Source organism: Callorhinchus milii, unplaced genomic scaffold, assembly GCF_018977255.1.
Source record: "Callorhinchus milii isolate IMCB2004 unplaced genomic scaffold, IMCB_Cmil_1.0 Scaffold2, whole genome shotgun sequence".
NCBI classification, from domain to species: domain Eukaryota; kingdom Metazoa; phylum Chordata; class Chondrichthyes; order Chimaeriformes; family Callorhinchidae; genus Callorhinchus; species Callorhinchus milii.
This window is the reverse complement of record NW_024704743.1, coordinates 91,271,834-91,289,656: the sequence shown is the minus strand read 5'-3', so window position 1 is coordinate 91,289,656 and position 17,823 is coordinate 91,271,834. Positions and strand designations below refer to the sequence as shown.

General features: G+C 39.3%; 1 protein-coding gene across 1 annotated transcript in view; it reads left to right on the top strand.

Annotated features, from left to right (window-relative positions):
* Nucleotides 1–17,823, top strand: part of lrrcc1 (leucine rich repeat and coiled-coil centrosomal protein 1) — an 88,532-nt gene that overhangs the window by 14,716 nt on the left and 55,993 nt on the right. The window contains 4 exon segments of the mRNA XM_042332480.1: nucleotides 7,031–7,198; nucleotides 9,425–9,594; nucleotides 12,094–12,300; nucleotides 16,119–16,306. Of these exon segments, the coding sequence (XP_042188414.1) occupies nucleotides 7,031–7,198; nucleotides 9,425–9,594; nucleotides 12,094–12,300; nucleotides 16,119–16,306 (733 nt within the window).

Genomic DNA, 17,823 nt, shown 5'->3' with positions numbered 1-17,823 from the left:
GCCTTCATTACATCCAGGTTTGACTATGCCAACCTGCTTGTCGGCCTTTCCAGCTCTTCCCTCCACAAGCTGCAGATCATCCAGAACTCTGCAGCTCGTGTCCTCTCCCACACCAGGCTGCGTGATCCCATCACACCCACCCTTGCCCGGCTCCACTGGCTCCCCATCCCTCAGAGGATCGAGTTCAAAATTCTCAGTCTCACCTTCAAGGCCTTCCATGGCCTTGCCCCCTCCCACCTCTCCAACCTGCTAATCCCTTATCAACCTGTCCGCACCCTCCACTCAGCAGGCTGTGGCCTGCTCCTTTTCCCCGCCAGACCAAGCCCACTATCAGCAGTCAGGCCTTCAGCCTCTCTGCCCCCACACTCTGAAACTCCATCGTACATTCCCTTCGCCTCGCTCCCTCCCTTGTCCCATCAGGGCAAGTCTCAAGATCCTCCTCTTCAACCGTGCCTTCAAAAGTATGGTCGAAGAGGAGGGTACCAAGGTGCATCTTGAAGGAGGCAAGGGAGGGGGCAAGGTGGAGGTACTGTGGAATGGAGTTCCAGAGGATGGGAGCAGAGTGGCAGAAAGCTCGTGCGCCAACGGTGGGGCGGGCAAGGCGGGGGATGTGAAGCAGGCCAGAGCCCGCTAAGCGGAGGGAGGGAGCAGGATGGTAGGGGGTTAGGGGGTGACAAAGTTAGGGGGGAGCAAGGCCATGGAAGACTTTGAAGGTGAGGACCAGGATCTTGAACTGTATCCTCTGTGTAATGGGAAGCCAGTGGAGTTGGGCAAGGATGCCTTTGATCACCTCTCCACACCCTGCCCTCCACCCTCCCCGATCCCGAACCCACAGCTCAGGTCCAAAACACTTGATTGTCCAGTGCCTTGGGACATCCTCCCAACATGAAAGGCGCTTTACAAATGACAGAGAGCTATTTAAATGATTAGTTTGAGAGTGGCTTGCTGAGAGAGTACTCAGATACAAGCCCAAGAGATTCTTTCCAAATATCAGGACTTCAGCTTCTTCATTAACTGAGAAGTCACATCTCGAGCTGAAGTGGAGTCCTGTAGCTCAGTGGTTAGAGCACTCGCTTTGCAAGCGACAGACCTGAGTTCAATTCCAGGCAGAGGGCGAAACCTTGGGCAAGTTTCCTTACTCCACACAGAGCCTAATAATAATCCCTCCAAAAACCAAAAACAATAATAAATTGTTCATTTTCAATCTACGACTGTTTGTGGGACATTGCTGTGCGCAATTGGCTGCCGCGTTCGCCCACAAATATACAGTCAATTCACTTTACAGTGTATTCTCTGAAGCGCTTTGGGACATCCTCCCGACGTGAAAAGCGCTATATCAAATGCAAGGATTATTATTATTATTATTAAGTGAGACTTGATGTTTATGGGTATCCATGTTCAGACAACTATTAAGCATTGTCTCCTAAGCAATAACTTCTCACTCTGCAGCTCGTGTCCTCTCCCGCACCAGACTCAGTGACCCTATCACCCGACCCTCGTCTGGCTCCATTGCCTCCCCATTCCCCAGAGGAAAGAATTCAAAATCCTTGTCCTCGCCTTTAAAGCCCTCCACAGCCTTGCTGCTTTCTACTCTGTAATGTACGGACACCATAACAACCTGTCCACTTCCTCAGCTCAGCAGGCTATGGCTTCCTCCATATCTCCCGCCTGGCCTGCCCCACCATTCACGGTTGGGCCAGGCACATCTCAAAAACTCCTCTTCAACCGTGCCCCCAGCTCGGGTCCAAATCCCTGACTGTCCAGCGCTTTGGGACATCCTCCCGTCGTGAAAGGCGCTACACAAATGTAATTTGTTTTTGTTCTTCAAAGATTTTTCTTTGTCTAGAGTAGACTCAGATATATCCCAATGTAGATATCTCGCTCACTAATCTTCATATTGTTCTCCAGTTATTGAAAGCATGAAATCTAGATCTAGATTAAAATTATTTTCATCAAAGTTTATGTCATGACACTTTATGCAATGTGTCCCTCTTCGGTTTGGAGGGCTACACACCAATCACTTAGTTTCTGAATCTCAAACAGAGTTCAGATCAACAAGATCAAACTTTGAATGGTTTATGTAGTCTGCTAAATTTTATTTTTACCTATCCACTATTCTGGAGCCAGTGTCCTTTTCTGCAGTGGGCTCCTCAAGCCTATCACCCAAATACTCACTTGGCTTCAATAGCTCCCCATCCCCCAGTGGATTGAGTTCAAGATCCTCGTCATCACTTTCAGATCCCTCCACGAGTCCTGCCCTACCCTACCTCTGCAACCTCCTTAAATCCTACCATTTTAGACAAAGTATTGTACTGTTCAGTCTACCTTTGCAGTCCTTGTCTTTGTTTTCTTTCAGTTCAGTAAGAAAAGTTAGAGAATGCTTTGATGGCTATATCAGCATCTGCAGTGATGCTTAATCTACCCCAGTAAACTCTGCACGAAAGATGATGAGTTAGCCGTGTGTTTGTTGTTTATCCATAGTGTTTAATGTTTTTTTTGCTAGAGAACAAGAGAAACAATACTTATAAATGTTATCACCTCGTTGTAGGATTCTCACAGCTTATAGCTTCCAAATCTCCGGTTATAGCCAAGTTGGCTGTGAGGATAGGAGACAAGTAGAAGAGGTTAAATGAAAGAGGATAAAAATGAGAGATTTCAAGACTTGTTGTATTTTAACAGATTTAGATGAAAGTTTATGTTCTCAATGGTGTTATTTTTCTTTAAGACAGTTGCTTTTGGGGTCTTTTAAGCTTAATTATTAGCGTAGTACGTACTTTTATTTCAGTAAACATCTGAGTAACTTGACGTACTGTGATTTGTTTTAACTTTACATTGTTAAAATTGTGCAGAAAATAGTTGGTCTTTCATTAATTGTATTTTTCATTTATAAAGTAAACGGTCAGTCATCAGTGGTAATATGAGCTGGTGGCATTTACTGGAGATGTGCAGTTAATGAATATAAATGTGTTAACTTAAACTGGGGATGTTCATTAAGGTTTTGTATTTGCATAACTTAGCATATTTTCAATTAGTTTAAATTTAATGCATTACATGAATTGGGCAAAAACCTTATCAGTGCCCTTCAAATGAGGTCACTGAATATATTTGTTACCACGAAGTTCTGTACGACTTGTTTTAACATGCTGATAACATTATATAATGCTGTTAAATGTAACTTTTTTAAATTGAGAGACTTGGGTTAAGAGCTGAGACTCATAATACAGAACACCACAAAGGTTAAAAGGAATAGAGGGCGATTCTCCTGTGGTTCATCAAGTTATGGTCTGCCGTAATGTAAGCTTATCATGAAACTTTCTGCAAACGATTCAGTCTTCAAAGAGTTGCCCTTAGGAAAGACGTGATCAATCAAGATGAAGCTTGGTTTCTGAAGCTCTATATATTGTAGAAGGAAAAGAAAGACTGAGGGAAGCAGAGACTTCCATGGTATTTAGCCCCAAGAAAAGAATAGGCCTAAGTAATTGGTGATCCAGGGAGTTTTCATACTGAAAAGATATAGGGAGGAAAAGTGTGGGACAATTAGGGAAAACATCTAACCTTATTATTTCTTTACTTATGAGGACGGTGCATGCTTTATAGCATCAATCTTAGGATAGATTACATTTTGTTTTTATTGTTTTATTGTTTTTTTGTTGAGGTTGCTATTTGAGTGCAAAATGTGTGTCAGCCTGGCTCTGTGGTAGCACTCTCACCTCTTGAGTCATGGAATCGCAAGGTCCAATGCAGCACTGGGGGGGGAGGGGGGAGTGTCACATTTTTGGAGGTGTTGTCTTTCGGGTGAGACGTTAAAACCAAGGTCCCGTCTGCCTGTTCAGGTGGATCTTAAAGATCCCATGGCACTACTCATCAATAGAAGGGAGTTTCTTCCTGGACTCCTGGCCAACAATCCCCCATATAAAATTGGTAACTCACTCCATGACTGTTTGTGAGACATTGCTGTCTGCAAATGGTTGCTGCTTTTCACTCACAAAATACACAGTCACTCCACTTCACATTTTGAGACATCTTGAAAGGTGCTGTATCAAATCCAAGGATTATTATTAAATGCATTTGAATCCGTATAGTAGATTCTTCTGGAGTATAGTGTCTAGTTCTCCTGCCAGTGTTTCAGACTTTGTCCGGCCAGTTCTGAAATGTGGTGCCTTTTGATTCCTTCTCCTATTCCCTAACCCTAACCCAATCTAAAGGGAATGATGAGAAAGATCTATTACCTGAGAGGAGGCACATTGCTGAAGATTGAAGGAATGAGACTAATGCTAAACCTAAATCTTGTTTTTCATTGTGATGATAAGGAAGGAAGCAATGGGTGATTTTGAAGAAGGTTTGTTGGAGATGACTTTTGGGATGCTGAAAATGTGACCAGTGGAATAAATGTTATAATATTTAAGTAGAGAAGAGTATGACTTAAGTACATCAATCTCAGTGTTCTGGCTAACAGTCAGCCAGATAAATTAAAGTGCTCTGAGACGCTACCCATGTACATTGTGCAAACTGACTAACATCTTTGCTGTACATCACAGTCACTTTACAACAGTGTTATAGCTGCCATATCAAATGGATGAAGTTTCATTAGTAAAATAAAAACTATTGGCAAGAAATGCAGAGACGAGTGAAATATTAGATATTTAATGCATTCTTCAATTGAAGACATGGTATTCAGAACGTTTACAAACAGCTGATCATAATTGTCATGCTTTCTTGCACTTTGGTTTCCTTGAGTCATTCTTTGAGCGCACGAATTGCGTGATTGCTCACATCTAGTTTTGCTGCTTTGGTTCCTTTGGTAACCCGTATTAACATCACAAACTAACTGAAGTTCCATTGCCTGAGGAAGGCACTAAGAAGAAGGTTGGGATTTTCCTTCTTCAAGTAAGAGGATTGTGTTTATATAATAGAATCAATTACATTTAAATACACCATAACTAAATAAATGCTATAATAAAACTTCTCTTCTAATTTAAATAACTTTTCTAATGTTAGAAATCATATATGCTTTAGATATTGCTTTGATAACCATGTATATAGGGGCGACAAGTTTAATTTCCGTTTCTATCACGTATTACTCATTTATTATAATTTTTTTATATATCTGTGTTTATTAATTTAGATTATGGTTTCCTGATTTTTTTTCCCATTGAAACTATTAAGAGGATGTTTTAAGTATATTTTTCTCAGTGCTAGCATGAAGCCTTACACTAAATGCTAGTAATGGGAACACTCCCTGCTTCAGTTTATTCCCAAACCGAGGATTTTTATTTAAAATAAAATGCATTGACAGCTCTAATGAGTCACATAGGTCTTTAGATGGGAAGTGAGATTAATTATTGAAATACAGTATACAGTTCCTTCCCATGTAAGTAGTACAAAATAAAATTTAAATTTTAAAGCTAATTGATGATAAAATGCATGTGGTTTAAACATATTTTTGCATGTTGATGTATTCTGTATGTTGTTTGGTACACTCAGGAAACAGACCCAATATTACCCAGGAAACTTTGTCACTTGTGACAAATGCGGTTGCTCACACGGAATAAAATTGCTTGGAATTTCCTGAAGTGTTCTTGTAGGTCGTTTTTTTAAACTTTTTAAATCTGGCAACTTTTAAGAGTGAAGCATTTTGGATTTGTAATGTGAAGAATATTAGACAATGCATTATACTCGACTGTAACTTGGTTTGAAATAACTGACAAGAAGCACTGATGAAACTGTAGATGGACTGCTTGCAATTTTTGGTGTCTCATTACAGGAAAGATATTGGCTTTGGAGAGAGTGCAACATAGGTTCATGAGAATGATGCAGAGTGGGGTGGTCGGGGTTACTATAGTTAAAGGTGGGTTATGTTGGTAATGTATTCTTTAGGGATGAGGAGATTGAACATGGATCAATGAATGGTCTGTGGTGGACAAAGCTTGATGGGCTGAACATAATAATAATCCTTGCATTTGATATAGCGCCTTATCATATCTTTGAGATGTCTCAAACCACTTCACAGAATATACTATAAATTGGATTGACTGTATATTTTGTGGGTGAAAAGCATGGCCACCTGTTCCTAGTTTCCAGTTAAAGAGCTGGTGCAGACTCTCGTGGTGTAAGTCCATAATCAATCTCTCTGGCATCTTTGATACTGTTGACCCCACCAGCATCTCCCCTTCCTGATTCACCTCTGAGGCTCTGCACTTTCTTGGTTTCATTCCTACCTGTCCCAGCCTCTCCACTTTTTTTTGAATCCAGTAGCTTTTCTTCTTATTCCTATGGTCAAGTGGAGTGACCATAGCTCCCCAGAGCTCTCTCCTCAGGTCTCTTTTCCTAAAATTTTTCCTCCTCACCCCTCTCTGTAATTGTAACTCTGTGAGTAATTGTTTTAAAAATCCCATGTGAAGACCTACCTCTTTGACTGTACTTTCAGTCACTCCCCCAAACCCCTCCCAGTTCAGGCTCTCACTAAGTCTTCGTAAAGCACTTTGAGACGTTCTCCCGACATGAAAGCCAATATGTCAGTTAAAATTGTTGTAAGACTATCAATTAGGTTTGTGAAATATGTGCACGTTTGGTGGGATGAGAGGATCCTTCTTCAGCATTCTAATGTTTTATTTTGGAGAAAAAAGAATATATCTTAAATACTACCACGGTTTTCTTTTGTGAATTTAAATAATAAAATCGCAGGTTCAGAATTTACTGTGAAATAAATTGCAAGCAAGTCCAGTTAAGAACATTCCTGTATCGCTAACTGATTTAATCACCATGATGTAATTATCCAAGTGCAATTATCAATCTAGCAGTGAATTCCATTTATAATTTGTCTCTGCTCCCATTTCAGAAGAAACGGTTACAGCTATTTCACTCTGATGTAGGGACTAAAATATGTCAGTAAAAAAAAGAAAACAGTTTAGAGACAATCTGAAAAGCATTAAAATTCTCTTACAGTACCTATTGGCAGGAAAATTTACCAATCTTGTGTGTATTTTTGGTATATAGAATCCTGACTGTCTTCTCTTTATTCACTCTGTAGGATTTTTGTATCTTCATGGTGCTGGACACAAGTTAAGTTTCCTTGATCTTCACAGTAATTGCATTAGTACCTTTGACCATTTGCTCCAGTGCATGACGGGATTGTGCTGCTTATCAGACCTCACACTGGTGAAGGATGGAAGAGGCAACCCAGTATGTCAAACACCAGGTAGGTAACAGTGTGCACTGCAGTAGAATTTACATACTGCTGATTCAGTATGCCATTCATGTACACGACTTTTGATCAATATTGTAACATGGAGATGGCATTTTAATGACACTACAGGGTTTTAGCTGGAAATTTTAAAAAGCTCTTCTGAAAGAAATGCCGCTAAAAGCTGCATAAAATGCCTCTAAATGTGAGAAATGTACTTTCAAATAATTTTATGTTATAAGGGCATACATTTAAAATACTTGCTGCCTTCTGGGTTTCTTTGTTGTGGGTAGTAATACTCTTCATGTTGTATAATACATAGTCGTGTTTAGTAGGATTTCCAAATGTGGGTATCTGCTCATATTGTTTATGCATGAATTTTTTTAAAAATGGGGTGGGATTTTGAATAATAATTTCTAGACTTTACAAAAATAACTTAATGTAATTGTGATAGCTTTGGATAGCACGCTGTAAATTGTAAGTCAATTTTCAAGTCATAATTGTATCAAAATCTAGAAACTGCTTTACTGAGTGTTTTGCTTCATTTAGTATCCCAGGATCAGGTTCTATGTGTGTTTGATTATAATATAATTTTTGTAATTTTTTTCCCTGTCATGCATGATTTGTAAACCTATTTTTTATTTTTTAACAAAATCAATAATGTTTCCAATATTTGATTCATTTAAAGTGTTGAAAATGTACCTACATGATAAATACCTAAACTAGAATGTATCTGATTAGTATTATTCAGCAAAATGCTCACTTATTGATTTTAAAGCCACTCAATCTGAAATAGGACATTGAATATTTTAGAGTGAAATTGGAATTGGATTCCAAAGATTGCTCTGGCAGTACTATTCACCTGCTCTTTGTTGTAACTGTTAATGTGGGCAATGGAGCAATGAAGTCCTTAACCTAAAATGTGAGCCATCCTACCCCATTCCAAAAATAAACCTTTTTTGCCAGTACTGGGAATTACCTGAGTCAGTTTTGACGTACAGAATAATTGGATTTTTGCTGTTTGTCAAGAAATATAAGCATGGTCCAAAAACTTGATGGACAAGTTGTCATACTATGCTGTAGAGTACTAATGTGAAGTCCTGATTTGGGGAAAAGCAATGGTGTATTTTTTTCTTTTTGGAATTCAGTTAAAGCTTCATTTTGTCTCAGTAGAAGCGCATACATTTTAATTTAATTAAAAAGTGGTTTCAGAATGAATTTTAGGCTGAAACATAGTTTGAACCTCCTAAACACGGTTTTGTGAGATGCCCATAGAAAGAAACAAGCGCTGGCGGTTTACATTGGAACGTGTCAGATAATAATATGAAAGTGCTTTGTCCTGTGGTTATCACCGTCTGCATTGCTTTTTAGAAGATCAAGACAACTCTTTTTGTAGTTAAATAATAAGTAATAAAATAATTTTCCAACATGTTAATTTCGAATCCTTGCATTTCAAACAACTCTTAAACATCACAGGAGTGCATGTTTTGCTTTGTTTAACATCTCAGGTTGAGGTACTCTCTGTATTTGATGTACCAAAATGTCAGTCTGGCTCAGTTGGAAGCATTTTCACATTTCAATCAGAAGCTTGTGGGTTCACGCCCAATGTTGGACATTGAACTCACATAGTCTAGGTTGACACTTCAATGCAATTCTGAAGTGTGCTTTCCTTTGAATGATACGTTAAACCAAGGTCCACTCTGCCTGTTTAAGTGGACCGCAAAGATTCCATACCAGTATTAGAGAAGGCAGTTTCTCTCTCTGGCAATCAATCCCCAAATAAAATTGGTTCTTCAATTTATCACATTTTGTGGGACATTGCTGTGTATGAATGGGCTGCTGCGTTCTTCTAAAATAAACAAGTCATTACACTAGTAAATCCTGTGAAGTGTTTTGAAACATCTTCCCTAAGTGAAAGACGCTGTATCAAATGCAAGGAATATTATAATAAAATGAGGTAGCATCTAGAAATGGAAATTCAGTGTATCTGACCCATCTGATTACTTTTAGGTTACAAAGTATATTGTGACCCCAGACAGTTTTCAACTCCAGTTTTTGGTATCCTAGGATTACTTTGAATATGAATCAGTGTTTAAACAATTTATTCTTAGAAGTTTAAGTGCTTTTCTGTAAAGTTATCATGAGTTTTTTTTACTTTTAAGAGACCATGTTATCTCACTGAGAATGGTTGGTATTTAGAAGTCATCTCCTGTTGGTTTTATTTGTGTTTAACGTTTCCAGGTTACAGAGAACTCTTGCTCCAATCTTTACCCCAACTGGCTCTACTTGACGGGATAAGTCATTCTGGTAAACGTGTTCATTCAAGTGAAGGAGGCCCCTTAGATATACCTGGTTTGGAGGACTATGCAGAGTATTTGGTATCATCAGACTCCAGTGTAAATCCAGAAAAGGTTTGCACTTTGTTTATTCAGCTCCCTTTTTACCACTGTTCTTCAGGATCCTGTTTCTTGACGTGAGTGTGCCAAGAGGCTTCTGCTGACCATCATGAGGGATTGCTTGAATTGTCACTTTCAGTTTGATATCCTTCCATTCATATAATAATAATCCTTGCATTTGATATTGCGTTTTTCACGTCTTCTAGACGTCCCAAAGCGCTTCACAGAATAGACTGTAAAGTGGATTTGACTGTATATTTGTGGGCAAACGCGGCAGCCAATTGCGCACAGTAGTGTCCCACAAACAGTCGTGGATTGAAAATGACCAATTTATTAATTTGTTTTTTTGGAGGGATTATTATTAGGCGTGTGGAGTAAGGAAACTTGCCCAAGGTTTCTCCCTGCCTGGAATTGAACTCCGGTCTCTCGCTTGCAATGCGAGCGCTCTAACCACTGAGCTACAGAATATGCTCTGTGGGGAATTCTAGCTCAGGTCAATCCAATCGCTCTCAAAATATATAGTCACTCCAATTTACAGAATATCCTGTGAAGCGCTTTGAGATGTCTCAACGACATGAAAGGTGCAATATTATTATAATAACTAATTGTGATCACATGAGAAGATTTTTTGTCCCATTTAATCTCATCCTTCCAAATTGCACTGCAGCCACATTATGACATACTTTGTTGTATTGCCAATTCAGCACTGTTGACCCCATTCACCGTGCAAGTGTGCGTCCCACTGCAGGATTCCTGCACACCAGACAGATTTTGCGCTACAATGACTGATTTCCGAGTCATTCCAACGTCGTTTCCTATTGGCTGAGCAGGTGCAAAGCAGGAAGTGACACCAATGTCAATCTAATGACCAGAAGTTGGCTATTTTAACTCCCATATAAAATAAAGGCCAACTTTCAGGCCAACAGGGTCCAGTTGACATCACTTCCCATTTGCTGTGGATGTGTAAAGAAGGAAGTGATGTCAACAAGAATCTGATGATCTGGAAATCAGCGCGGGAAGCATCGAGCACATAGGGCACGAGCTGGCTGCAAGCATATGCAGGGAAACTGCCTTTTCCACTTATCCCCAGTGAACCACGTTATAACAAGGCTGTATCCTCCTTCCCCATTATGGCATCAAGTTGTTTCATAAAATTACAATTTTCTGACCTTTACCATTTCCCCTGGTATAAAGCTATTGATTTGCCCTCTGTGTAAACTAATCTTTCTCTCATGCAAAGTGCTTCACAACCCTGAACCTGTGCTTTCTTCTCCTGCTGTCTTTTCAACACTAAAATGATTATTTTATTTATTTTGTTTTATGATTATTTTATGGCGTTCGCCCACAAATATACAGTCAATTCACTTTACAGTATATTCTGTGAAGCGCTTTAGGATGTCTAGAAGACGTGAAAAGCGCTATATCAAATGCAAGGATTATTATTATGGATTTGCCGTTTCTGTCCAATGCCTCTAAAATGTCTCTCTTTGAGGATATCATAAATGTTATATTGGGCAGAAAATCAAAATATCTTAAATATTAATTTTGATTTGCTCAGTCTTGGAGGAGTTAAAACAGTACAAACAATATATATGCATTTTATGCATTCACGTAAAAGTAGCCTGGAAAACGAAAAGTTTGTACACTTTCTTGTGCCGAGTTCTCTCGGTGAGTGCAAATCCTCTTGAGCTCAGATATTTGTACTGAGAATATAAATTGACTTAATTCACTCTTGAGACTAAAGTTATTTGTTTATCATTTGAACTATAAAAGCCTTGCTTGAATTTTATTTACTTTGATTTTGTTGAAATAAGTTTGAAAATTCAGTGTATGGAAAACATGAGAAAGTATTACACTTTGCTGATCGAAGACTGCTTTCTACTGTGGTAGTTGGTTGCAGCGCTGTCAAGAGGCAGTGCTTGTAAATGCTGGTCTCGCAAATAGGAGATGATTAACACAGTTACACTGATCTTTGCCATTGAAACTGGGCAGGTCAAAAGACTGTCATTTATTTTCTGCATTGGTTGCTGCAGTCCACCTACAAAATACACAGTGACTACACTTTATAATAAATCTGTGAACGCTTTGAGAGCTCTTCCTAACATGAGAGGCCCAATATCAAATGAAATAATTAGGATTTTTTTCCTGATATATTGCGAGATTTTGATCAAACAGTTTAATTTTGAAAGTGTTGTTTAAGCACTACAATGATTTAAACAGAAGCCCCCAAGCAAAATACCAGCACCCCTCCACATCCAGAGAAAGAGTAGAAAAAAAGTACTGCTATGTGACCATAGAGAGATGGAATAGTTTCAGCTTCCTCCATTCTGCTGAATGCCTGATCTTAGTCACGCTTCAATGGGAAGGGGCTGGCATCCTGGCCTGAAAATTGAAGTAAAATCAGAATGGTTATTTTTTATTCCAGATTACATTTTTCATATTATATGTTCAAAGCAATTTTCTAATGTTTTATTATGGAGTTTGTATGTTTTTCTTTTCAATCTTAATAAATAGGCTTCGGTAGAACCTCAGTTGACCACTCCACGAATAGATGAGGTACTTGCTCAGTATCACCAGCGCACTACAGTACCTGATCCTGCAGCAACAATGTCTGACACTGAGGCTAGTTCTTCACCAAAACAGACTAAAACTGCTGTCAGTCTGTACAATGAAATAAGAATAAAGAAACTGGAGCAACAGATTTCTCAACTGTTACAACAGGTGATTGACATGAAGGGTGGCATTCTAAAGGAAATGTCCTTGGTTTAACATTGCAGCATATCCTTGGTTTAACGTTGCAGTTTCACGTAACGTAGATTAACATACTAACCAGAATGTTCTTTGAGCGTGCTCGTATTCATCATTGTAATTCCAAAGGTGGCTTAAAATTGGAATATAAGCTGCACATTCTATGGCAAATTGGAGATGTGACTTGTGCATTTTCACATAATTTCTGAATTTTAAATCCTTTGTCAAAAAATAATTGGAGCTAAGCTGTAGCAATAAACCGTGGACTCGAGGGTTTTAGATTTTGATTCTTGTTTTAAATTAAATTGAGGGTATTTCAGCATGTTACAAATGTTGTGGTCTTCTGTATTATCAAATACTTCAGAGTTCATGGTATTTATTAAAACTTTTTTTAAAAAAAGGCTCTACTGTAAATCTCAGGGATTTTTTTTGTGCTGTGCACTATTATATAATTGTTTTACCCAGTGATTATTGGGTGTTTCCTCACAGCAAAACCTATTTTTAGAGGTTCCCATTTCTGCACAGAATGTTGCATGGGATGCTGTAGACAAATGCATTATCTTAAACGTGTGAGAAATTAAAATTGTAAATAACTTTCAAATTTTGACACCTACTGATTTTGAGCATTAAAGTCCTCAGTGTGTTTTTTGCATCAGCATGATTTTCAATGAAATTCTTAATATGTGGGAACTTATAGTGAGTAATAAATGTCAGTTCACAAACATTGTCTTGTGGGGGTTTGGGGAGAGAAGTTTGTTTTTCAAATGATGCAAAAATGTTGAATGATGATGTATGCAACATAAGACGTGAATTGCACTAATTTAGAGCAAATACTCCTGTTTTGGTTATATATGCCTTTTTCTCCCCTTTGGTCTTTCATTTTAAGCACTGGTTGCAATTTGCATTGAAATTGCTTCAGACTGCTATGTGTTCAAGGTTGTCATTAATGGATTAAAGATTAGAGGATGAGGGAATAAAAGCACACAGATTCAGTTCTGCCAGTAAAATCTTACAGCTCTTTCATACATTTAACTCATGAAAGATTGCTTTCTGAAAGTAAAAGGTGAAAAACATATTTTTTTAAAGTGTAGTGCACATTATTTTTTAATGTAGTCTAGGATAGCAGAGGGCAGACTGTAGAACTTTTAAATTAGGAAGATCCCCTTATAATGAATGCTACTTTAGCAGTGTTATAGTAGTGATTTGTTGACCCAAATTTTCTGTGCAAAAATATTTGCTAGAAAGCCAAAAGCATCGTTATGACGCAGATAATTTCTACAGGGAAATGCTTTGCCTTATAACTTCAAACCCGTAGCCTGCATTTGGTTTATTGTACCACTGAGGTATATCTATTTAAAAAGAATAGCAGATGGAATCAGCAATATGTGGTACATGAGTAAAAAATGTGCTGCACCACAAAGAGCTGTAAAGCTTGGCACTCCACCAGTAATTTTCTGCTTACAGTGAGATTGTAATCTCAGCCAGTCATTGGAACAAGGTATCAGTTAGGCATCTGCACATATTGAATCGTTTACATAAACCCTGTCTCTGACATTTGGAGATTTGGAAATATTTATTACTTTCTACAACCTGGTTTGAGATGGGTAGATTAATTTTAGTTCAAAAAAAGAAGTTTATGAAACTGCTTTCTAATAATGTTAACAACATTAGAGCTATTCTATATACTGCAACCTAAGCATAACAAATCTTTCGATGTTCATTTTTAATGGGATTTTTTCAGTACAAGTACAGTGAAAGCTTCGCTAACCTTCATTTATACAATGACGAGAAGTAATTATTTACAGCCATCAAAATGCTATTTTTTAATAAAAATAAAGCGTGTATAAATAATAGGGCTGGGAATTTTTTTCCAAAAACAAGGAATAAATAAGGTGTTCTAAATTTCATGCAACTTTGTGTAGCCACATTTGCTTTTATTCTACATTGTTCTTAACCATAGCAAATCTTTTGATGTTCATTTTTTAATATGATTTTTCCATTATATGTATTGATAGGGTCACTATATTTGAACACAAAGCATAATAACCCTGAAGTGGCGACACATAGAATTGCGGGGGCGTTTAGACTATCTCATTCCTTGGCCATTAACTGACATTGCAGGTTTCTCATCCCTGTGCACAATGTAAGGTGAATTGAAACCCAGTGCTAAAATAAATATTGGTAAAGTAGAAGCCCTAATTTAGGTATGTTTTCTCATTCAGTGTTGCCATGTCATTCTGAACCCCTTTCACAGTTGTGTTCATTTAAAAAAGGTATTTTTTATCTCCATCATCTCCACTGCTTCATCTCCACAAATGGTTTCTTCTCTAGCCCCTGCACCGTCTCGTGCTGCGTTCCTCAGGGCTCCGTCCCCTCCTCTTCAATACCTACATGCTCCCTCTCGGTGACATCATCCACAGACATGGGGTCAACACGTGTTCCACATGTTGACCCCATGTCTGCGGCATCTAACTGCATCTTTCTGCCTCCACCCTCGATTCCAGGACCACTGCTGTCCTGACAGAATGTCTGTCAGACATCAAGTACTGGATGAGAGTTAACTTTCTACACTTGAACGTAAACAAGACCGAGGCTGAATCTCCTGATTGGCTCCTGTCAGCGCCTCCACACCTCAGGCGCTGACAAAATCACCATCCATGGCTGCACACTCCACCTTTCTAAGCCAGTCCAGAGCCTCGGGGTCTTGTTTGACCCTCAACTGTCCTTTCTACCCCACATCTGCGCCATGACCCGCTCTGCCTTCCCCCACCTCTGCAACATTGCTCGGCTCCTCCACTGTCTCACACCACAGGTCGCCAAAACCCTCATACATGCATTCATAACATTGAGGCTCGACTATGCAAACTCACTGCTTGTCGGCCTCCCCAACTCCTCCCTCCACAGGCTGCAGATCATCCAGAACTCTGCAGCCCTTGTCCTTTCCCGTACCAGGCTCGTGACCCTATCACCCCATCCTCGCCTGACTCCACTGGCTTCCCATCACACCGAGGATGCAGTTCAAGATCCTGGTCCTCACCTTCAAAACCCTCCATGGCCTTGCTCCCCCTACCTCTGCGACCTCCTAGCCCCCTACCATCCTGCCCGCTCCCCCCTCAGCGGGCTCCCGCCTGCTTCACATCCCCGCCTCGCCTGCCCCACCATTGGTGGGCATGCCTTTAGCCACTCTGCCCCACCCTCTGGAACTCCATTCCACAGTTCCTCCGCTCGCCCTAACCCTTGCCTCCATCAAATACCACCTCAAGGCCCTCCTCTTCGACTGTGCTTTCGATCAACCTCCTCCCCCCCCCCCCCCCCGCCTCCACCCTCACCAATCCTGACCCCCAGCTCAGGTCCGAAATACTGTCTGTATTTGCCTTGGGACATCCTCCCAATGTGAAAGGTGCTATACAAATGTAATGTTTTTTTTAAAAAGTTAATTTTTTAAAAGAGGCACAATCAGAGCTCAGCCATATGTATACTTTTTTTTGCAAGGTGGCTGGGGAAAAACATTAGCTTTCTGAGCAAGTATACCAATGTTTAATAATAATAATCCTTGCATTTGATATAGCACTTTATCACGTCTTGAAGACTTCTCAAAACGCGGTTTACAGCACTGATGATAAATTGCTATGATAATATGGATTTCACTTTGATTTAATGGTTACTTTACAACCAGGAGTCACATTACTGTTCAGTCTAATCGTACTTGAATTGGCTTTTTAAAATCAATATTTCAAGAACCCTGAGTAGTAGAGAAAACGCAGCTCATGCAAGATATCTTAATTCTTAAGGTTCCAACTGCTTCAAGCACACTTAAAGCAAAGCGAGATATTGATCACAGTTCGGGAAGTGAAATTGAGAACTGCAAAGAAAATCACAAGAAGGGAACCAGACGCACAAAGCTTCAGGGTTATCAACAAATGACTGAAACTTCCAAGCGACGAAGTGGCACACTGCAGAGGAACAAGAAGTCTGAGAGGTATTCCTTCATATTGTTACAAGGATATGCAATTTACAAAGGGCATGCTGAGGCCCAATTGTGAAGCACTTTGAGATGTCTCAGTGATGTGGTATTAATCGTGAAATGGTTGTTTACTAGCATCACCTTGTGTTGTGTCATCATTTATTCCAGTCATAAAGCAATTTGGCGCTTAGACTTCATCAGTAGTTGTACTTTAGCTACTAAATACAAAGACTGCTTTATCATTTACAACAGATTTGAAGGACGGGGTTAATTTGCTTGCCTTTTGATTCATAGTGAAATGACATGGTGGATAGAGTATGACATTTTAATATTACTGTTTTTTCCTCTTGTTTTATCAATGATTGACTTTGGGGGTGAGGGGTTGGGGGGAGTTGCTCTTGTATGCGTGACCAGAGGGCTTATTGTTAATAATTGCTTGTCAGCATGTTTTATGACATTGTGTACCAAAGACCTTTACATACTCAAACATTTTCAAGCATAGTTAAAACACCTGAAGTATTCTGGTTTCACCAATTGAGATCTCATTAGACTCAAATTTGGTATCTCTTACAGCAATTTTTTTAATTCTCTGCAAATTGTAATTTCCTTCCCATTCTGTTTGGGTCAAGTGAGTATAGAGTTTAACATAGTTACAGTAGATAATTTACTCTCTCATCTCACCTCAAGACATTTTTTTATATTGCAGTATTCTTCCTGGAACTTAATGTGTGGCTCTAAGAATGTGTTTTCCTGATAGATTCTTCTGCATTGGGAGTGGGGCACAGTTAACTCTCGACAGTCCTTCCCATGTAAAAGGTGCTGTATGGTGTTATCGAATGACTTAATCTCATACAAGCATTGTCATTTTTCCAACACATCATCAGCTAATCTGAGCACTACAGTAAAACCCAATTTAACTCCATTTTCTCCTTTTCCTTCCTTTCCCTACCTCCCCCCTCTTTGTTAGCCCCTAAAAGCCTCTCCCTCTCAACGTGCCCCAGTTCTGATGAAGGGTCGTGGACCCGAAACGTTGACTCACTTTTCTTTCTCCATAGATGCTGCCTGACCTGCTGAGTGTTCCCAGTGACTTCTGTTTTTGTTTCAGATTTCCAGCATCTGCAGTATTTTGCATTTGGTTTATCAGGTACATTGTTTACTTCAGCAGGTCACTGAGCCAGCTATCCAATCCAAGTAAAAACTGGATGAGAGACACACACAAACACACGTAGGCAGTTTTAGAGACACAAATATAGATTTTGTTCCAGGTTTAAGACTGTTTGATCTCAGGTATTTAAAAAACAACTAACCATGCAGAGAATAAGTGATGTTTTAAATTGTGCATTAACTTCTTTATTGAGAAAAATAGCAAAGTGCCAAGGCATATAGGTTCAAACCTGAAGTGAAGTTTTTACTTTAATTACAGCAATGATACCCTGAACTTAAGATGCCATTTTCTACTGTCCTGCTAAGGCATTAGCCAATACCTAATAGTTAATTCTACAGTGAACTCTAGTTTGGGTTGAGGCACTTTT